Source organism: Barbus barbus (genome assembly GCF_936440315.1).
Source record: "Barbus barbus genome assembly, chromosome: 4".
NCBI classification, from domain to species: Eukaryota; Metazoa; Chordata; class Actinopteri; order Cypriniformes; family Cyprinidae; genus Barbus; species Barbus barbus.
In genome coordinates, this window is record NC_136732.1 from 27,821,303 (window position 1) to 27,844,386 (window position 23,084).

General features: G+C 39.7%; 1 protein-coding gene across 3 annotated transcripts in view; it reads left to right on the forward strand.

Annotated features, from left to right (window-relative positions):
- The window catches only part of LOC306868842 (retinoic acid receptor alpha-B), a 148,801-nt gene that overhangs the window by 115,003 nt on the left and 10,714 nt on the right, over positions 1-23,084 (forward strand). For all 3 annotated transcript variants that reach the window (XM_079415243.1, XM_079415244.1, XM_079415245.1), the window contains one exon: positions 17,071-17,219. In XM_079415243.1, the coding sequence (XP_079271369.1) occupies positions 17,071-17,219 (149 nt within the window). The remainder of the gene's footprint in view (positions 1-17,070; positions 17,220-23,084) is intronic.

Genomic DNA, 23,084 nt, shown 5'->3' on the forward strand with positions numbered 1-23,084 from the left:
GTAGAGCAAGGAGACTCAGTGGTGTGTCCATGTATGGCTCGACCCCTGAGCTTTGAGGAGATGAAATCTAAATGAAGTCATGTTGAAATAAGTGACGGTCCTAGGATCTTCTGTAAAGTTATGTATAAGTGGCATTTTAGGGTGGAACATAGTGTCCAGTTGTCTCCTTTTCTCCCTGTATTGAGAGTTGTGCTTTTAGTCCAAGATGATATTTAGGATTTCTCCATATTTCTGCAAGAGTGTCTTTCAGAGGCGGCGTATATGGGTCAGGAGTTACCATGTGCTTGGTTTTTTAACCCATCACAGTTTCCACTTTGCAGAGTAAATCACAAAGACTTCGAAAGACCCTCGAGGGCCATTGACTGAAGTGCAATGAATTGCTTTGCTCTTTCAGATAATCCTCAAAATAATTAAAGCCAGACAGCAGCTCTTAATGACTACATTCTGAGTCTTGCGTAAGATCATGAGACTTTGAATAATGGGTGTTTTCAGAGTGTGTTCCTTTAAGTGACACTCAGTGAAGTGTGCTGTAGTGTTGCGTTTTTGCTACTTCTGTGTATTATCTTGCATTCTTCTGAAGCGTGCCATGTGATTGGTTCTTCGTGGCCTTCAAACATGTGCACCTTCACGACCATCAGGAGCGGATTAGGCCCTCCACCTCCCTGACCTCCAAGCCCTGCTACCTCGGCGCAGTGAGAGGCTCTGGCGCTCCGTGTCTCAGGGAGGCATCCATCACGGTGTGTTTGAAAAGCTCTCCATCATTCTGAAGGCTGCCTGGGACCCAGCAGAATGAAAGCAGGCGGTCGGATCTCTCTGCTGATCCTCCCCCCACTAAAAGACTGTTAACTTTCTATTCACAAGCCTCCTCGCGACATTGCAGTGTAGTTCTTTTGTTTTAACAAAGAGCTTGATCGCTTGTGAACATGCGTTGTTGAAGAGCATGCCTAGATTGTGCATATCGTTGATGTATCATCACTAATATTTCACATATAGTATCACAGTAGCAATATTTCTATCCAAGCTGTGAATTTGCAAAAAGAGTTCCACACACTTCTGGGAAACTTAATGCAAAATAGAAATGGAAGTTGTAGCCACTGGGCAAACCAAAGTGGGTCTTTAAAAGTAATAAGTTTACAGAATACTCTAGTAGTTGTTGAGAAATGTCTGGGGTTGGCACAGTATCAGAGTTTTGAGATGTAGTGGTAAATATTTTTGGCAAAACAACCAGAGCAGGTTTTCTTTTCTTTTCTGCATTAGGTCATGTGACTCAGATCTTCTAAAGGTCAAAGGACTTTGATGGGCATCTATACAATTTATCCACCTCAAGTAGTCATATACTGGATCTTTAAATGCACATTTTGGAAATGTTATCAACATGTAATTTTTCTTTTTCCATTCAGCTTTTTTTTTTTTTTTTTTTTGCTAATTTATCCCAAAATCTGCATTAGGGATACATGACAGATTGGAAGCTTGATATAATTAATATTTGTATATTTTGAATGCTCATCCTTTTCTTTATATTTAGATTACCTTTGCCGTCATCTAAGGCGAATATAATGGTTTTGTTTCTTGTTTAGACAAAATTACACAGACTCAATAACAGGCATGACACAAAAATAATTATTGACTTTTTATTGCATCCCTAATTTGCATAAAATGCCAATGAATATCAAGTCAGTGAAGCATCTGTGGTGTTTCATCGATGGCTTGATGAGTCTCGCATGGAGCTGCAGTGTGAAAGCCCTAACTAAGGAAACGCATGTGGCGTTTTATTGTTTCCCATGAACAGTGCCGTGCCGGTAGGAGAAATAGCCCAGCCCGGTTGCAGCTGGGAGGGGATTCAAAGTGGCGGGGGAAAAAGGGATTCCTGTAGAATAAGGGCAGAATTAGTAGAGTTTGAGAGGGAAAGAATAACTGCCCTGGTCCGTTTGTTAACCGAGGCTTACTAAGGACCGGGGTTTGCCTGAACTCCAGACAGCGTGGCAGGTCTGCTGCTGAACACCGAACGGGAGAGCTGCAAGTTTGCATTTTGCCAGCGGCTCTTGTTGGCAAGAGCGGCGCTTGTTGCTGTGGTTTTGGCTGGCTGACCAAGTGTTTATTTCTTTTAGCCTTAAATACAGAGCTGGACTTGCAATAGATACTGGGCCTGCCGGCGCTCTGGCAGCACACATACAAGCGGGTCAACAGACACACACACACACACACACACACACACACACATCTGTGCCATGTGGACTGTGGGGGGAGGCTGAGGCATACACAAATGTAACCAACTTGTGGTGTACCGTGAATGGCTGTGGCTCGGACTCTGGATAGCACAGTTAAAATGCATGCATTGTTTTCATGTGCTTGTTTAGTCCCTAAAACAATGATTGTAAGAGAACCCAAATGAAAGCCCGCTAGTCATGTAACATGGGTTTGTTTTTGTTGTTTTAGTAATGGATGCCCAATATATTTGAATATTTTGATTTACATACTATGTTTATTTATTATTTTATTTATTTTTACATTTTATTAGTCCATATTGGATACATCTGTCCATATTAGACACTTATTTTTCTGTTTTTACATTTTCGATTACCTTTTTAAAATGATAGCATTAAGCTAATCAAACGCTTATAGCACTGTTAAATGCAATCCTTTGCAAATCTCTAAATGTCCATTTTTCTCTAAATATCCATTTGTCATATGTTGTAATGTCTACAATTTTTAGTGTTTTTTTTATTTTTATTTAGACAAAACTGGGCCATCCTTTCTTAGAAGTGGTAAATTTATCAAGAATGGCAGAGGGGATCTGTATTAGTTTACTGCCAAAGAATGACCCTTGACAGGTTAATAGTCAGATGTGCATATTTAGTATACGACACTCTAAACATCACTCGTCTGGTGTCTTAAAATTTCAGGTCAGAGAGACGACTTTAGCCCGAAGGCTGAACATTAGCCGAGCTGCTCTGTAATCATGGCAGGGGAGAACAGTGAGGTTTGTACCTGCACAGGGCCATAGGGCAGGATTTTGCAACACATGGCACCCTTCCAAATCAGATGTGCAACCCTCCAGCTGTAATGTCTGTTGCTTGCTTTAAAGTGCCGCCATGTGATGTAGACCGCAAGCACATTTCATACATTAGATCTTCTCTTAGTCATGTGCTATCAGGATATGCTGCATTTCTTTATAGCAGCAGAATCTGTGAGCGAACCTGTGCATGAGAATGTTTCTGCTTTAATTCAATATTCTGAATGTTTGGTAGCACCTTTTTCTGGTTTCTCTAGAGCGGAGAGACGTAGCCCAAAAAAATCGTATCTTTTTTTTTTTGGGCTGAACTGCGACATACAAGATATATCTCCTGAATTTTCTACACTTTCTATTTTTATTTTATTTTTAAAATTCACATCCTGCACAATGTTGAAACCATGTTCATATTAAAGGCAGTGAAAACAAATAAAGTGAATGTAACTGTAGGCTATGCTATATATTACATTATAGCATTGTAACATTCCAATCTATAAACTTCACTGAACTAAAAAGTTCAAAATTGTATTAGTCTATTTTGATTACCCCATTACAATAGTCACTTTGCAGTTACTTGTAGGTTTAAAATTCAACATATGGCACGTTTACTGTCTAGCTACATATATTTTACCAAAATGTTTATTTTGGTTAGATTTATCATGCTCCTATTTTAGTGCATTCCATCTGTTTTTGTCGTGCAAATGCGCAGCAGCTCTCGTTCACTGAAGTCTGTAAAGTTGAACGGACAATCGCATTCAAAAGGCTCATGCACTTCTGACAGCAAAATGGAAATATTTCCATTATTTTCTAACATTTACGCATGGAGAGTGTACCTGTGAAATGTAAGTTATGCACGGAGGCAAACGCCACATTTCAAATGCATTAAACAGCCTGTCAGCACTGTAAACTATACATGCCACTATAAACTATACATGTGAACTATATCTTACAAGTGATTATAAAGCCCTTAATATAAAGCATGTCTTATGTTTAGGACAAATTGGATTATGCACTTTACCCGCAGCAGCTCACTCTGCGTCTTCCCCTATTTTTTGGATGTGCTTGTATCAAACTACTGTACATCAGTGCTATTGCGTCATGCCATATCGTTTATAAAAGGTATATCTATATGTCGTATAAACTCAATATATCTTATTTTTTGTTTTGTGGACTCGATATAGTTTAAGGAAGCAGGGCTGGAGTGGACAGCTTTATTTATGTAGCGCCAAGGCGGATTTGGAGAGCGCCGTGCCCAAACACGTTGACAGATTTTGGGCCGAGGCTAAAGCTGCCTAAGCCATGTTACCTGTGCTTCAGATGCTCTTTGACTCGAGCGATTAACTTGATTACAGATGGATGACCGTACATCTGTTTTATTTCCAAACGCAATAGCAACAGTCCAAACAGAGTATCGGAACTAGATTTGAGCGCTATTGCTGCATTGTAACTGCAGCAGTTGATAATATGCATGGAAACGAGCGATAAGCACCAAAGGTAAGTTGATGGAGATGAATGTCGTCCAGCTGTGTGCAATCCATTTCAAAAGACTGCGCTTGACCCATTGTGGTGTTTCCTGATGGCCAGTGACATCAAGTGAATTCCTGAGGGCCGGATTTCGGCGCAGAAAAAAGAATTTGTGGACAAGGTACTTAAAAACTCAGACAGGGGGGTGGAGGGCGTCTCTTATATTGCACGCCGTAAAATGTCAAGCAAAAGAGGGCAGAAAGAGTAACCAAGGCCAGCTATAAACACAGGCAATAAAAATAAGGGAGGCCTGGGGGCTGAAACCTGCTCTGGCGAGGGGCCCATTGGGCAATGCCTCACAGGGACCATTGGGCTGGGGAAATTAGCATGTCTATAATGTCCAGCAGATTTGTTTTGTCTAGTCCTGAACGTCCCAGATAGCTTTTCTCTTTTTGCTTAGTTTCACATTGCAGTGTGATTCATGCCTTGGAGTTTTGTTTTATGGATCACGTATTGACTTCCTTAACGTGACAGCGAGATGAAATAATGGCTTTGTTCTGTCATTTCATTTTTTCCACCTAGTGAGATCTCAAGAGTCAGAAGTGTATTAAACACCGTCGTGGCTGAAATATTCCTCCGGCGAGGATGCGAAATGGACTGCTTTGTCCTGCGGAGCTTGCGATTTCCTCACTCGCTAGATTAATTATCAGAATGAATTCTGTAGGGCGCCGCAAATGAATATAGTGGCTTAATGAGGCGTGTACAGTTAATAGAGTTGTGGGAACGACTACTCTACTCGTCCTGTGATTATCTACATCTTACTGATGGGAGAAATAACTCCTGGTGTCTGAAGGCCTTTGCCTCGTAAGTTTTAAAACAAAATGTCAAGAAGTGATGAAGCCGCCTCTTAGCATTCATTCTTCAACACTAATTAAAACAGCCGTCACTGAATAAAGACCAGTTACATGCTGATGCACATCAAGCATTTTATACTCCTCTGCGAGATGTTTTTGACGAGGTGAAGGGCCATTTGTAGGGTTGAACAGCAATAAAGACGCTGTAAAAGGATCCTTGACAACCAGTCAAGCTAAACAACTCTCTAATCCCACTTCCACAGCGTCTGACATTTGACCTAGTTTGATTTCCTTTACCTGCTTTGCTTTCCTCAGCTCCCAGCTCTCATCTCTCTCTCTCTCTCTCTCTCTCATTATCTCTAAGTAAAAGAGCATTTTTTTGTGGCAGACAGTAGCTGTTTTTCATGAACAGAGCAGATAGGGCTGTAGTTATTCAAAATAAAACTAAAATTAGTGTGATTATCAAATCACAAAGACTGATTAAATGTTGCGTTTTTCAGAGTGAAGTGCAGTACTGTATTCTTTTACACGCAAGCTGTTCATTAAATTCTGTTCTCTATGCATTTTCTGTGCAAGAAATAATTTATAGTAGGGCTGGGTGATAAAACGATAACCATAATTATCGTGATATAATTTTCTTTGATAAAACGCTAACAAGAGTTCGATAAGTGTTTGATATGTTTATGCGTCAAAAGTGGAACAAAACAGCGCTGCTCAGTTGAACCGCACCACACGCTGACCATTTATTGTTGAGATTTATTTTAAGGAAAAATGACTAAAAGTGTAGAGAATTAAAGTTCTTGTTCTGACCATAAAGAGTACTTTTAAACCACAATTAAAGGTCTGATCTCATCTAGGAGCAAACAAAATGTGCCTTTAAACTTGAGATATAAAGATTTGACATTTTAGAAATTTTTCTTTTTTGTTGGCCATATCTCCCAGCCCTAATTTACAGGTTTCCATAAGTTTTTTTTTTTTTTTAGCTTATACAGCTGTAATGATATTATAGCTACTGTAATAAAACTCATTGCTGTAGCAAAACTCCTCTTTCTCTGATGTAGCTCAGGCTTTGCTGAGGTTCAAAAGGCTGTTGGCTTTATAGGCTAAGAAATGTACTTAACTAGCGCTAACAGTCTCACAGCCCCTCTTTTATTTGGAGTCCCTCTCTACGCATTCACTGAGGCATGGGCTGTTGCAGATGAATGTAGGTCAGCAGCTATTAGTGGCAGATCAGGGGTTCCCTCAGCTATGACTGAGCCGGCCCTCTTCACTAGGCCCTTTTGTAAAGCCCACAATATGCTAAGCACGCCTGTCATCATATAAACCATTCTCCGGGCTTTAGGGCTCGCGTGACAGGCCGGTTGAGATGCGCAGGGTGCAGTGGGACATAACTGGATCGGTATCTGGAGGGCAAACTCTAAGCGAGCTATTTAGAGGCGAAGCGTAAGCCTTTAATATCCTGATTCCTGTACAGTATTGAACAGGGATCCCGCACGTAACTCCGCCCTCGAAGATTTTAACGAAAAGCTAATCTCATTACTGGCCTTGGTCTAATTAAATCCCTTCCCTCTTTGCCTTTCTTTGTGTTTTATTTGCCTGGTTTAGGAAGAAGGCAGGCCTGCGTCTTGAGATGCAGCTGTAATAAGGCTCTTTGGGAAATGCTAATTTTGTCTCCACGTGCTGCACCACACTTATTTGTTTGCTTTCAGGACTTTCCTTTTCCCTCCGCTGTCCAAGGAACCCATAAAATGTGGCTTAATTGGAAAATTGCTACCTCTTGGTTTTGACCACAAAGAGCCCTGGCAAGCGTTCGCGCTTCACCCTGCTGAGTTCAGCTGCTGTGATCAAAGGGCACTGCTTCTCTGCGCTGTTACGCACCACCGTGGGTTCACTAGCAGCGCTGTACCTCAAATCAGTCGTTCGCTGCTGTTTGGCCTGGTATTTATATGTGCAGGACTGAGGCTGTCACTGATTGTTACATCTATGCTGTCAAAATGAATGATTTTATGGGGCAACGGATGTTAAACTGCTCTGTTAAATCTTAAACAGGACATGCAATTTGTGTATGTTACTTTTATACATTTACAGTGAGGTTGCTATTTTGGAAATATGTACAAATCCAGGACACAGTTGTAATGTTTTTTTGGCCCAGTTGGGATGGTAGTACAGATTTGAATTTGCACTGCCAGTGGCCCTACCACAAAAAATACATGATATTTTAGCAACATGTTTTGGAGTTAGTATGCATTTCCTAAGCAGCAAATTATTTATAGGTTTCCAACAATTTCCAATTTCCAACAGGTTTTTCATAACAAAGATGACACATTTCAAATCAAAGTCACTCACATTATGCCTATTATTGTCCAGTTTGCACTTCTTTTTTTTTTTTTATCAGACCACAAATGCAAAGCACCACAAATGATAGTTCCTCACTGCATATGTATGGTCTTGTGATCTTAATGCATCACACATCTGGCACTGCAGATGTTTTCGAAGTGCCTGTGATTAATTGAATTAGAAATGAACAATAGATGCCGCCTCACCATATCATTCAGTCCATTCACCAGCTGACAGAACGCCACACAAAGAGCATGTGTTTGAGTTGAGTGAAGTTTGAATTGCTCTCTGAGTGGTCTGAAAGCTCCATAAAAGCCATTTTATTCAGTTAATATTACAGAGGACTTTATTACTTGAACAACAGTACTGGTTTGTGGGCAAATGCTGTTCTCATGACCTATTGTGTGCTGTGTAAACAATGACTCGTGAATCAGAGCATGAGATGCTTATAGTCTAGCAAAGGGGTTGGCAACATCGGTCCTGGAGTGCCGCTGTCCTGTAGAGTTTAGCTCCGACCCTAATCAAACACACCTGAACAAGCTAATCGGGGTCTTCAGAAGTACTAGGGCTACAGGCAGGTGAGGTTTTTTTCAGGGTTAGAGATCTAAACTCTGCAGGACTTCAGCACTCCAGGACCGACGTTGCTTACCCCTGGTCAAGCATCTGGGAGCTGCTTAGTACCTTGCTTAAAAGAGTGACCCTGTTCAGAAGAGCGAGGTGGACATCTGCGTTTCCCTTAAGACAGTTGCAGCTGACGTTATTACGGTGTTGCAAGATGGAATTTGACCTGAACCATTTGTGCTGTGCTAGACACTTCTCTGAATCACTTAGATCTTCAGTGCAGCTCCTCTGAATCAAGTTCTTGAGACAACTGAGCTGTTTGGAGATAAACAATGTTGTTGTAAATTCATCTCTCTGTCTTGATATATTCATGAAGTGGACTGTGTTTGATTTCAAATATATGTAGAACACATTTCTATCTTCTGTTGCATGTATAAAGGCCTGGGAGACTGAATACCAGCTCAAGGGGTATGAGTAAACAATCTCACCACTTCCCTAACTAAAAAAAGGTGACTATTAAGGGAAAAAGCAGTCTGTCATGTCCTCTTTGACCAATAGGAGAGAAGAGGCGGAACTTAAAGAGATGAGTCACCAGACTGAGCTACTGATCCAGGCCTGTGACTCACCAGCACTCTGGTGCAAAGTGACCTACATCGTAGTCTCACATGAGTGTGTGCTTTTCATCCTGCACGTTCCCTCGTTTTTCTCCAGCGTCTCCATCTCTCTGTGCCCAGCATCACTGGCCCATTACCATAATGGTGTTGGTAATGATGAGGCCTTGATTCCATTTGTATCCATCTTCCTCTCCCCCTCTCACTGGGTTAACTTTGAATAACACAAAGAAACGGGACTCATTTTTTATTGAGTGTGTGTTGGGTAAGTAGGGAGCCTTAATAGTTGTACCAGGATCCGCTTTCCCCCAGAGAGCTACCGCCAACGCTGAAATGTATGCAGCGTTTTCCTTTCATGGTCTGCCCTATTTTTCCTCTCCCTCTCTCTCACACGCGCTCTCCATCTTTCTCGCTCTCTCGCACATAACTCACAATCTTTCCTGTATTTTTCTCACACACACACGCTCAAAGACTTTAACACCATAACATTTTTCTCACTCTGTGCAACTAACATAATTGTCTCCCTATATGTGGTGTCTACTGCAGAGAGCTCACAGATAATGCTGACCGTAGCCCGTTTTGACATGTCCTGTGAAATGTCAGAATATGCCAGTACTGTACGTAGAAGTGAAATGCATATCCATCTGGGAATATTATGTAGTGTTTATTATATTGATTTAATTTATTTCTATAGCAGTTTTCAAATACCTGTAGTTTGCCGTTATTTTGTTTTTGTAAACTTAAAAAAAAAAATGCCTTTATGAACCAAAAGCAACAGTGTGAAGGAAGGCACCTTAAAACAGAGATGGCCAAACTAAAGTGATCCATAATTACCTTTTAATTTGACATTTGTTTTATTGCATTAAAATGTATAGGATATACAGTAAGTAGGGGTGGGTGATTATAACCAAAATTTTATCTTACGAAATGAGTCGTTTTATTTCACGGTAACAATATACATATATCACAATATAATAATTTTTCCTTTAAATAAGGTCTTTATGATATAAATTATTGATACCATAGAAGTTTCCTAATTCTTGTCACCAATGTCAATATCACAAACTAATACAACATTTTTAAAAAAGCCAACTGAAGATAAGTAAACAGTCATCAATTAAATAAGAATAGGACAAAACTACAGTAGAACAAATAAGAAATGCTGCGTATATTTTATAAAGTCATCAAATGAATAAAAGCAATGCAAATTCTTTACTGTGTAAATTAAATGTATATTTCTTAAAGCTGCAGTCTGTAAGTTTTGCCTCTTTGTCGCCATCTCTGTTTGAATACCTGGAATTGCAGCTGCTTGCGGAATTATATTCCTTGCATGGGATGTGCTCCGGCACGGCTCCATCGCAGATTAATCTAATGTTTTAAGGTGAATGTGTTGTTGTCAGTCGCCGCACCGGTGTGGATATTTACTGTATGTCGCAATCACAGATTCTAGACTACGTCTTGGAATATATGACCAAAATAATAATTTTCACCGCATATTGTCATCTGAACAAGCAACAAGTCTGCCGCGTTTGTTCTGACCAACTGAGGAAAAAAGCATTACCATAAATCACGCTACCAATGGTGATTAAATCTATCGATCGGTTAGCTCATATCACATCAAACCATGCAAAATATTTTTATTGTTATAATTTATTCTCAATTTATTTATGGTAACAACATCAGCATTGCGTGACTGAGTATAGTGTGTATTAATGTGTAGATTTAAATTTCTGTTCAGTCTAATCTAATTGTCATGCCATTCGAATTTCATATTAAGAAATTCTTTTAACCCAAAAAGCAAATTATGCTCCCTTCGAAACTGGTTTTTTTTCAAATACAAATCTTGTGTAATCCCAGGCTATCTGTAATCAGAGGCACATTTAAAACTGGAATATAATTTAATTTCATTCACATGTTTCATAAACACAATCCTTTCTGGATTACAATCCGCCATCAAAATGATACATTTAATTATTCTAGCTGCTGTGAGAAAAGGTTAAACGATCCGCCACCTGCAGAATCCTCACATGCGATAGCCTACTAGCCGGGACAACTTCTATGTTTACAGACGTGACGTAATGACGCAGTGCTCGAATTTCCCACCAAAACCTACCATAACCAAAAAAAGTTACGGACTGCAGCTTTAAAGTTACAAAAGGGATTTAGTCTAGAGCAGTGAGAGATTCTCTCTTTTGTTGTTTGATTAACATGAATGACAGACAGCAGGAATATTAGACTGCTGTCACTTTAAAAGCTGCCCAGGTCCAAAATACCGTTACACATTTTTCTTTCTGAGCTGTTTGCTTTCACTTGCAAAGATGGGCATTTTGACACATACAAGTGTGTATTTAAGGCCCATAAAGTGGCAAAATTAACTCTTGAGCACCATCTTCATGTGCGCGCACCTCTCTGACAGCACTCAGAGACAGTCTCTCAGATAGCGCACGCGTACAGCGAAATGAGTTCTCTTTCGTTGCTGAATAAATTTCAACGACTTAATCGCCTGTTTTTAAACCACAATGCTTAACAACGCATACGTTTTCGTGACCACGTAGCACAGCAGTGCCACTGGAGCATGTAACCAAGACAGAGACAATAGTCAAATCTCTACCGTGTAATTGTTTACCGGTATATCACCCAGCCCTTAGTGACTTTTTTGTTTTTTTTTGTAAATTACAATTTTTTTGGTTTACTTACAAATCAAAGTGATTTTTGGCCCCGAGATAGGCTATATAATTATGTAAATTATCTATACAAGTTCATATACAGTTCAGTTGAACAAATAATATTAATGATGTTTGATTCATTAATGTTGTTGGTGGTGGTGTTATAAGACATAAATTAATGTAATAGATGCATGTTTTTAGAGTACATTTATATTTTTGTAAGAGTATTTTTACAATAAATAAATTTTCTAAGTTTATGCACAGTGTGTATTTGCTGTGTGTGATTTGTCTTGTTTCATTAATAGACAGGGGTCAGGGCAGTTCATTGAGTTCAGTTAATGGTCTCTGGGGTAAACTGAGATACAAGAACCATCTTTCTCTCTTTTACCCCTCTCATCTGCTGCTTCTCTTGCTGTGACAGGACGTCAATGCCAGCTGCTTGTGCAGCCTACCAGTAATGCCATTATTACTTCTGTCTTACTCTCAAAAATCAAGTCCTAGTGGTTGTGCTAAAATGACATTTTTGCCCTGTTGGGATTTCAAACCCTCATAGACTGATAAGAAAAGAATGAGTATGATCATTGAAAGCTACACCTGCACTCCAAAACCTGGCAAGCTGCCTACATATTTGCAATACTTTCTGGGATTGCCTCTTTTATGAAGGATATCCGCATTATTGATGGAAAGCAAAGTATTTTTGAAGACTGCATACATTTTGATGCCTTAAAATGCTGTCTAGGTAGCCTGGTGACTGTGTTTTGGAGCAGAGCCTACATGTTGGCAGTTTTAATGTGAGATTTAACCAGCCTGCCAGCTTTGGAAGTGACTGGAAGTATGCGGTGATGTCTAACAGCTAAAGATCACCTCAGTAAGTGATGTCTTCTGTGTGCATGAGGGGTGTCTCGGACAGTTGGTGAAACTGACCCGTTTCCTCGCAGCGGTTAATGTAAGGTTACCCTGGGTCGAACCTTTGGCCATAATTAAACTTGATTTCAGCACGAGGTTGTTCCTTCCAGAGCTACAGGCCAACTCAACAGCCATGACTAAGATGCGTCTCCTCAAAGATGCGACAGACTGTGTAATTAGTGCGTGCCACCTGATCACAGCTTCACAGGAAGCCGCTTGCGCTGCCAGTTCTGCGGTTATTCAGGGTTATTCAGGTTCAGGGAAGCAGCTTCTAACCCTCAAACTTTTGCTTCTATAAGAGTGAGGGATTTCTCTGTTCAGTTCAACCGTTCAATTTTTAATACGTGATATTTATTATTGATCAAATGGAGTTTAAAGGAAGTTTGAGGCATTGTGGTGTGGGTGTGAGTAGATGAAGGCATAATTTTGCCCATCGCCACAGTGTCTGCTGTCAGAAGAGCAGTACCCATGATGTTGTCCTGGATCTATGTTGAGCTCTGTCCCTGTTATGGAAAATGTGCCACTCATGTTGGAGCTGCACAGCAGAAAGAGGTCAGACGGCGCTCTAGGGAACGAGGGAATGGCATAGAAAGAGCGAGCGAGATTTGGTGAAAGGGAACGAGTGCAATGGTGAGAATAATTGTGGGCGAGAAATGTTTGACATCTAAAAACAGTCACCTTCTTGAAGCTTTGTGTTCGTGAAAGCAGGATGTGTGATGCCAGCCGGTAGTTTTTCTCACTTCCTGTTCTCTCTTTGTGTGAGAATACAAGCTAAAGTACCATCTGCAAAAGTTTCATGCTGAGATTTGAGTAGGGGTGAGAAACATTTTGTTTTGTTTTTCCAATAAGGGGTATTTTTTTTTTTTTTTTTTTTAAGGTTTCAAATTTAGATACAAATGAATCAATTTAACACATTGTTTGAAGGCATTGTTACTGCCTTTTGCCTTTGTATGGTAAAACCGTTGTATTAAAGGACAAAGTATGACCATTTTGACCCTTTGGGTTACAGCAGCAGTTTTTTGACAACACTATCTAAAGTATAAATCAGTTTTATCAAGTTATCTTTTTATATTTATTAATTTTCTAATTATTTCGTTACTAAATGTAATGTTAAAAAAAGTAATTTTATAGCAGGATGTTATTAACTTTTTTAGATTAAGTAGTGATGTCAGCTTTACATTGGTCATCCGCCACCCCTAAAAGCCTTTCCACACTGAGCGCGATGCGGAAAAGCAAGGCGAATCGCAGACGAACAGTGCTTTCACACCGAGCGCGAAACGATTGTTCGCCTTCTGCTAATTCACGCCTGCGTGCTAGGTGGCGCCAACCAACAATGCATTTTTCCTCATATGTATCTCGTATATGGATTTAACATCTAAATTAAGATAAAGTTTGGTTCTACACCAGAAACACAAACTATCTATAATGCTTACAAGAATAGGCTACATCCTAAAATATAATCAGAAGTATAATTAGCATCAAGCTACGCTTGAAAATGTAATTATTAATGTATTTGCTTACCCACCCATCGATTACCCATCGAGTGCTTGTAATAACTTCCGATTGTGATCTTGTTGGGAATAATAAAATTGTAGCTCCCAGGACTGGAAAATTCATGCAAATTTCTGCTCATTCCCTCATCTCTTATTTCAAATGAGCAAGACATAGCTTTTTGAGTATCATTTCTGTAAAACGTTTATTTTTATCCAGTGTTTGACTGGAAATGACAAGAAATGAATTGGTCAGAAGGTATATTCTGTATATTTGGGAAAACCCTGCGTTTCCCAAATTATTGCTTGTAATTCTTCATAACTGTCCCTTCACGGCTCTGTTTTTCTTCTGTATTTTCCCCACATTATTGGAGATTTTTCTCCTTTTCTTTCCTCATTTGCGAAATAAAACTGGTTAGCAGCTCTCTCAGCACACTGCATTGAAGTCGGTTGTGTCGTGTGCTAGGAATCATGTTTGCGTTTGTGGGGACGTTTGCTGTCTGTGTGTGGAAAGAGATAAGAACTCGACATCCTCATCTGACTCTTTGCTGGTACGAGGGTGGGTATTTTTAACTTTGACTGTGCTTTTTCTGAACACAGGAAATAGACGCAGACGGTTGCCCACTGGCTCAGCAACAGTGCGTGTGTAATGTGATGGAGGTGAGGCCTCGTTTTCTACTAGACTGCTTGTAATAGACAAAGACAATAGGCAAAGATGAGTGATCTACTTAACTCACTGTTTAATTTGTTTCATATCAAACCTTAAACAGCAACACAAGCACACCTCACTGCCTGTCTCTACCACACAGCCATAACTGACTGCTTGATCAGAAGAGATTTGGTGTTGGAGAATCTATTTAAAGACATGACAGGATTTTCTTTTTTTATTAAATTAAATTGATCAAAAGTGTCAGTGTCACTATTTCAAGTAAATGTTGTTCCGTTTTAACTTTAAGCGTCAGTATTAACATAAGTATCAGTTTCTTCAAAATATTAAGCAGCACAACTGTGTTTGATACATTGATAACATTGATAAGATAATTGTTTTTGCCATCACACGAATAAATTACACTTTAAATTTCACACTATCGCACTATTGCTGTTTTACTGTATTTGTGATCAAATATATGCAGCTGCGGTGAGCATAAGAGATGACAAAGCAAAGAAAATCTCATCAACTCCAAACATTTTAACAATGTATATGCTTGTGTATTCCTAAATGCTGACAGAGTTCACAGTTGGCAGGTACACCAATTTATTTTGTTGAGAAAAACGGAACAAAAATATTGATCACTGCTGCAGTAGCAAAAAATAAATAAAAAAAAAATGCTAAATAATGGAACCGTTTCTGGTCCTCATTGACTTCCATAGTATTTTTCCCATACTATGAAATTCAGTGGCTACCAGCAACTGTTTGGTTTCCCACATTCTTCAAAATATCATCTTTTGTGTTCAGCAGAAGTTTGGAACAACTTGAGTGCGAGTAAATGACAGTTTTCATTTGTGTGAACTGAGATTTGATCCTTTTCAACATCTATTAGGGTTATTGAAACAATATCTGACTCTGCATAACTCAGATTACTGACACCTGCTAACTGCACCCACATAATAACATGTTCTCCTTCAGTAGCAACCTGTGTCGTTATCTCTCATTTTTCTTCACTCCATGGCATTTGTGAGAGACACAGTGGGAAAGGAGAGGATTGCAGCGGGGGAGAGACGCATGAGGGTTGAGTCATGTGTCATTTATGTTTTGAAAATATACCGGTGCCACCATTCAGACGGTGTTTTACATGCGGGCATATTCATATAAGGAAACATCAGCAACGTAGAGAATTTCAGCTATTCGAGAGTTCAGAGTGCTTTTCGTTTTGTGCCCTTGACGTATGGAGAGGACGTTGTGGGTTTCCTTCATGGTCTGCTGTTTAAATGGCAGTTGTTTCATAAGCTCTCAGTCATGGCAGCTCTGTGACTGTGCCATGCGGCTCGGGCTCCCCCTCCGCTCAAGCACAGCGTGAGGTTTTTCTCTCCACACCCTGGCTGACTGTCATGACTTTATTAATTAAGGCTGGCACTCGTCCCAGTTGGTAGCAGCTGAAACCGAGAGGAAAGCGAGAGCGAATGTTTAAGGAGAACGTGGCACCAGCCTATGTGTCTGCTCGCTCCAGGAATGGAGACATTCTCCTGACAAGCTTGACCTTAGCTGCTCATCGGGATGCGAGGGAGAGGAGGGATCTTTTGAAGGTTGAAGGTCACTGCAGACTGTTGCTAAAACGCAAAGTGTGGTTTTCTCAAAGGAACCTAATAACCCCAGGGCTCGCAAAATCGCTAGCCCGACGTCCCGGGGCTATTGTGTTTTCCAGTCGGGCTACCAAAATGAATCACCTCCCTGCCCGACGGGCTACCTTAAAGTACAGGGCTCCCGCAGGTCCTTAAAAAGTCTTCAATTTAGTTGAATCAGACATAAGGCCATAAGTTTTAAATATGTTAAGTGGTATAAGAAATGTCTTGATTATAATTTCAAGAGGTACAGTTGGGGACGTAAAGACAAGAATGGCGATACGGCTGGATTAAACTTCAAAAGGCAATGATGTCATTGAATAAATATGAGCGCTGCACGTTTCAAATCAAAACACGGATGTCTTTATGTGAATGTGGAGCGCGTTTATGAGTGTTTATGAGCGCGGACGGTGCTGCATTGTGTGCTGGAAACCGCTATATTAAGCCGCTCCTAAAGTGCCACCTCGTGGCAGAGAATGAATTTGCATTTTCAATAAGCCTTTCTTGTATGGTCAGATCAATGCAAATATATTGAGTGTATATATTTTATATATATATTTTACTTGTGCAGCTCTTAAAATGGGTTATAAATCTGCAGATACCTTGTATATAGTGAAATCAAATTCCTTCCTTCATATTTGTTGATATTTGTGTATTGAAAATATTTTTTATTGACGATTAGACTCCTATCTGATTTTCTATATTTAAAAAAAAAAAATATATATATAATAAAATTATTTGGGCTAGTTAAATTAATTTTCGGGCTACCAAAATCTGAAGAGTACCTGCCCGAAGGGCTACCAGGGATTTAAATTTTTGCAAGCCCTGAACCCTCGTGAGGAAATTATGGCGCACTGAGTCAAACTAAAGGCTGTTTCTGTTCTCTTGTAGCTGTGGAGACCCAGAGCACAAGCTCAGAGGAGATCGTACCCAGCCCACCTTCTCCACCGCCTCCACCACGGGTCTACAAGCCCTGTTTCGTCTGCCAGGACAAGTCCTCGGGCTACCATTATGGAGTTAGTGCATGTGAAGGGTGCAAGGTAAGAAACTATCCTGTCCCAGTTTTGCAGCATTGAGGCCTCAAAGTTTTTGGATGCGTTAGTCACACAATATCAAAGTGACATCTGCAAAGAAATATACAAACTAATAAGGGTGGGAGAAAAATCGATTCCCCTATCGCGATTCTTTTTAAAACGATTGAAAAATCGATTGGTTTAACTCAGAATCGATTTTTATTTCATTTTATTTTTCCTAAGAGGTGGTGGGGAGAAGTTAGCACTTTGTAATTCCAACAGAGGGTGAAATGTATAGATGTGTTCGACTTGGAGCAGCACCGCGCAGACAGTGTATAACATCAAAATACCGCGAGAGCGATTCGAAAGCATGCGGAGCCGTCGTTATATATCGATCAGTGTGAGCCATCTGCTCTCTGTAGCTCTCGCGGTGCTTTGATGTCATTCACCGATCATTCTGCCTGCGCAGTGCCGCTGCAATAGATGACGTCATATACGTTTAAAGCCGGCGTGAGAAAGCAAAACCATGAGGCAGAGGATCAGATCTCTTCCAGAATTCTTTCTGCACCTTCACGGTTTGAATCCCAAGTGTGGAAACACTTTGGATATTACACACTGCCAGGAAAACATGACGAAACATGACTAAAACGGTATGCAAAGTAACACAGCACTTTATTTTATTTCAGAAAGTGTTTTTTCTGCTCATTTTGTTGAACATTTGACTGTTATATTCATGTGCAAGTTCAGGGTTTTGGTACTTTAAAGTTTCATGATTCAAGGTACTTTAAATATACACTGTGTATGCTCCTGAAATAAAAGTTTAGAAAGATGTGAGGCATTATTTTTGTTAATATGACTCCTCATATACAGTCTCTCTTAAGGGTATAATCAACTATTTTCAATTGTCTAGTCTTTAATAAGCAAACACAAATCACAATAAATTGTAATATCGAATCGCAATAGTGACTGCTAAGATGTTTTTTTTTTGGGACAGTTTGTATATTAAGTGTATCATTCAACTTTTTCCCATGGTCTAGAGTTAAAAACAAAAATTGCAACACACAGCAATATCGAATCGCAATACTTGTAGAATCGCAATTCTTTAAAAAATCGCAATACTTATCGTATTGGCACCCAAGTATCGTGATAGTATCGAATCAGTAGGTAAGTGTATCGTCCCATCCCTAAAAACTAATGGCCATTTTGGGCTAATCAGTTTAAGCATGTCTGTTAATTCGAGGGATTTTGCTTAGTTTTTTTTTAATGCTATATTTCTTTAAAATAAGCCACACTTTGTTATATTTTGTTAATGCAAAGGCATTCAGCCATTAAATATCCAAATACTTTTGGGGCCACTGTTTTTATTTTTTGAAACATGAATCTCTGAATTTAGGGATTCTATCAGATTTATTGATATTAAAGGGAATTGGCAAATTTAAAAATTACAATTTATCACTAAATGCATCTGATAGTAATATCGTACCAATACATTGTGAACTCTAGCCTTTTATTTCAGTGCTGCTTAATAATTGAACACTGGTAGTGTATGCAATGTATGATCTACACAGTGTCTCCCTGAAAAAGAGAAACACAGGGGTTTGGAGTTGAACTATGATAGTTACAAAAGCCCCCTTATGTGAGCGCAGCCGCAGGGAAGCGTGGGTAGAGAACGCACACGTGTGCACATACACATGGTGCTGCTCGCTGAGAAATAAACATGACTTCATTAAATTTGCATGTGCTATCTTCTCCCTTTCTCGCTGCCTTTGAATGGTGGGAGGACATATCTGCACTCGTCTTTCCCTTCAAAAAGCACCCGTCACTCTCCTCCTCTCGCCCCAACAGCCTTGTCTGCTTTGAGATGAACAAAGAGAGGAGACAGCATTTGGGCTATATGTCCTTAAGTCAGTTTTTTGCATTTCTGCTTTTTTGCAAGGCTGTTGTAGTTAACACTGTTAATATGGTAGCTACCTACATGCCTTCAAAGGTGGTTGAAATTAACATATGAGGGACTGATTTGAAAGACGCTTCGTAAACAATTAGATTTTTGATTCGAAAACAGCTGATGAATCTCAATGTTTCAACAACTTCTCTGATCCATCAGTAGAATTGGATTAACCAGGTTAAATTAAATAGTATTTTATGTAACACTGTCACTTTAGTTGTTTGTAAAAGAAATGCTGCAACAATCCTCTGAGTTTTTGGTACATTAGCTGTGCTCCAAACTCTAGTGAGCTGACTGCTGCCTAGTACACTAGTTACACCCAAAGTATACTTCAATTTTGATGCAAATGTTTGCTATATGCGTACAGCCAAACGCACATTCTTTCAAAGTGTAAACCATGTGATGGCATGCCGCATAATTTTGCTGTTTACCATTTGGGACAAGCTTTATATCTGAAGCACATCTAAAATATTCCCTAGGTAGGCAGCTCACTAAGTTTTGTAACGGCTGCTGGTCTAAATCTTCGTTTAAATCTTCACGGCTACTAAGCACAAATAACTATCATACGCACAACCGCTTAGTCATGCTAAACAGACAGACGGCCTTATTTTGATCTCACGGTCTCTTCGCTCCAAATCCATTTGAAATAGAGTGCACGTTTCATACAAACACAAACACACGACTGCTCCTCCGTTGTCTCAGTGCGCCTGGGGGTTTGTACTCATGTCCAGGATTAGTGGAGACACTAAAGAGGCTTAGCACTCCTGCCAATGAAAACCACAGCAGACCTCAAACCGTTTCCTTCCTGCCCTCCTATGCTGCATTCCGCTCACAGGATCTGCCCGGCAGGTCAGGACTGGGTCAATCCAGGGTTCGCAGAGGTCAGGTGATGCCTAGTGAGAGATTAGGATCACCGATCAGTCCTGCATCCATTATGTCCTCTACTTCATCCATGTCTGCTTCTACGCTTTCGTATCCATGTCTCTCAGGGCCTGTTTACACCTGGTCACTTCATTCGTTTTCTCTGATCGGATATCTATCTGATTTGTTAAAACGTTTCCATTTACACTTGGCCACATAAATGTGTCTTCGCAAAACGGATATAAATCCGTTCTTCATTTCCTGCGCTATATGCAAATTTAACGGAGTTCACGTCAATAAAAGCAATAGATATGCGCTGCATTTTATTCATTATCAGGTCATTTCAATATCAGAGACCACAACAGGAGAGAGTGCGGCATCAGTACTGGAAAGATAGATTAGTCTCACTACTAAGATGATTGTGTGTTGAGCGTCTACGTCTTACTTTGTTTAATTTGCGGAAGTTTGCGTGTCTGCTTTCTGAAGAGATACTCAGCTACTCATCCGCGGTGATACTTGTTGCAATAGCGCTGTCATATCTGACTATAAAATGCCATATTGCCTATAAAACGCTCACACGTTTATTTTCATATTTTGGGAGGTGTAAAATTAGCATATGTGGTTTCAACAACCAGATGCATTTACACTTGACCAGTTTTGTCTGGAATGCGGCCCAGACCACCTCCTGAAGTGGTTTGAGCGATCGATTTACAAGGATTTCTTGTATCAAGTACCAATCAATTTTGCCTTCCGAATACCATCTGTTTGAGTGGTGGCTTATAGTGGTGTAATTGTACTTCTCAATAAAAGAGCCAGTCGGCAGTTGATAAAGAAATTGCGTCGCTTCAGCTGCCGTGAGAAGCTCTGAGAAGTGTGCTTAGGACTATATATGCACACTGGCTCGCCTAGACTGAAAAAATAAGGTTTAACACTTTTAGCATTTGAAACAACATTTATGGGACAGTTGTTAGATTTCATTGGTGATTTCAAATATGAAATTTAATCTTAAATTTGGTAAACAGTTTTGAATTTGTTTCTCTGTTCAGAGAAATTGGAGGTGCATGTGAATGCCCGAGAGGCATTTCAAAGATGGCCACAGAGTGAAATGACTTGCATAAAGGGACTTTTATGTTTTGCAAATGTAAACAGCTGGGACAAAAAATTAGATTTCAAAATATTGAATCTGTGCCATGCACAGTTGTGTTCAAAATAATAGCAGTCCAACATCACTAACCAGATCAATCACTGTTTTTGGTAGAAATTATATTTCTACATGGCAAATATTTTACTAGTAGGTGTGGTAGAGTAATAGAAAACCAACAGACCCAACAGTCATGACATGCATGCTGTTGATTCTGTGTAATTGAATCGTTAATTGAAAAGGGTGTGTTCAAAATAATAGCAGTGTGGAGTTCAATTAGAGAGGTAAATCATTCTGTGAAAAAACTGGTGTCAAACAAGTGGCCCTTATTTAAGGACGAAGGCAGCAAATGTTGTACTGTGCATTTCTCTCAGAAAATCTTAGTAAAATGGGTCATTCCAGACATTGTTCAAAAGATTAACATACTTTGATTAAAAAGTTGATTAGAGAGGGGAAAACATGTAAAGTGCAGAAAATGACAGGCTGTTCAGCTAAAATTATATCAAATTCTTTAAAATGGCAACTAAAATCAGGAAGATGTGGAAGAAAATGAAAACTACCATTCGAATGGATCAAAGAATAGCCAAAATGGCTAAGACTCGGCCAATGATCAGCTCCAGGGTGAAAGTTTAAAGTTACCTGTGAGTACTGTAACAATTAGAAGACACCAATGTGAAGCCAAGTTATCGTCAAGAAGCCCCTGCAAAGACCCATTGTTGAAAAAAATGAAGAGGACACATTGACTGGCCTAAAGAGAGATGGCGCAATATTTTGTGGACTGATGAAGCAAGATTGTTCTTTTTGGGTCTGGGGCCGCAGACACTGAATTCAAGCCACAGTGCACTGAAGACGGTGAAGCATGGTGGCGCAAGCATCATGATATGGGGATGTTTCTCATACTATGTGTTGGGCCTATTTATCGCGTTCCAGGGATCATGCATCAGTTTGAGTACATTAAAATACTTGGGATCATGCATCAGTTTGAGTACATTAAAATACTTGGAGGTTATGTTGCGTTATGCCGAAGACCACAACCGATCCAATAGAAAACTTGTGGGATGACATCAAAAATGCTGTTTCTTAGGCAAAACCCAGAAATGCAGAGGAATTGTGGTGCAATCATCTTGGGCTGGAATACCCCGTTCACAGGTGCCAGACTCCATGCAACACAGATGTGAAGCAGGTCTCAGAAACCGTGGCTATACAACTAAATGTTAGTTCAGTCATTCACAAGCTAAATCTTCAAGCATTTTTCTGTTTATACAGTAAATGTTTGACTTTGTAAAGAAAAATGCAGACAGCCTTTTTTTGAACAGCCTAATATTCCCTTTTCACTTTCTGTAAAGTAATAACAAATTTGCTAAATTGTTCTTCAGGTTTTGATTTAGAATAGAATGTGCACTGTTCCTAATGCATTTGTGTGTTTTGAAGTAAAAGTTATAAGGATTTTGAAGGATTATTTTTTAAACACTGCTATTATTTTGAACACCGCTGCAAATGCTGCCTAGATCTGCTGCTTTTAATTTATTTGTTCTTAATTGAGTGTTTTCTTTAATATTTAAAACATTAAATGCATGATTTACTGAATTAAAGTACATTATACTGAAATATTTAAACTTTCAAGTCTTTGAAAGATGCCTCTTATGCTCACAAGTGCTTAATTTATTTATTTAATCAAACTGTGAAATACTTTCAATTTTGAATAACTCTTTTCTATTTAAGTATATTTTAAAGTAATTTATTCTAGTTATGGCAAAGCTGAATTTTCAGCAGCCCCTCTTCTCAATGGGCCACTGCTGCAGCCCCTAATCTGGTGGAATTACCCAGCTGCCCCTCTGTTGCCAGAGCATTCTTCACACCTTGTGATGATATTGAGCTTCATTCCTGTGGCTTTGAGGCCCGACCAACAGCGGCACAGAGCGAGTGAAGCAGGACGAGGAAAAGA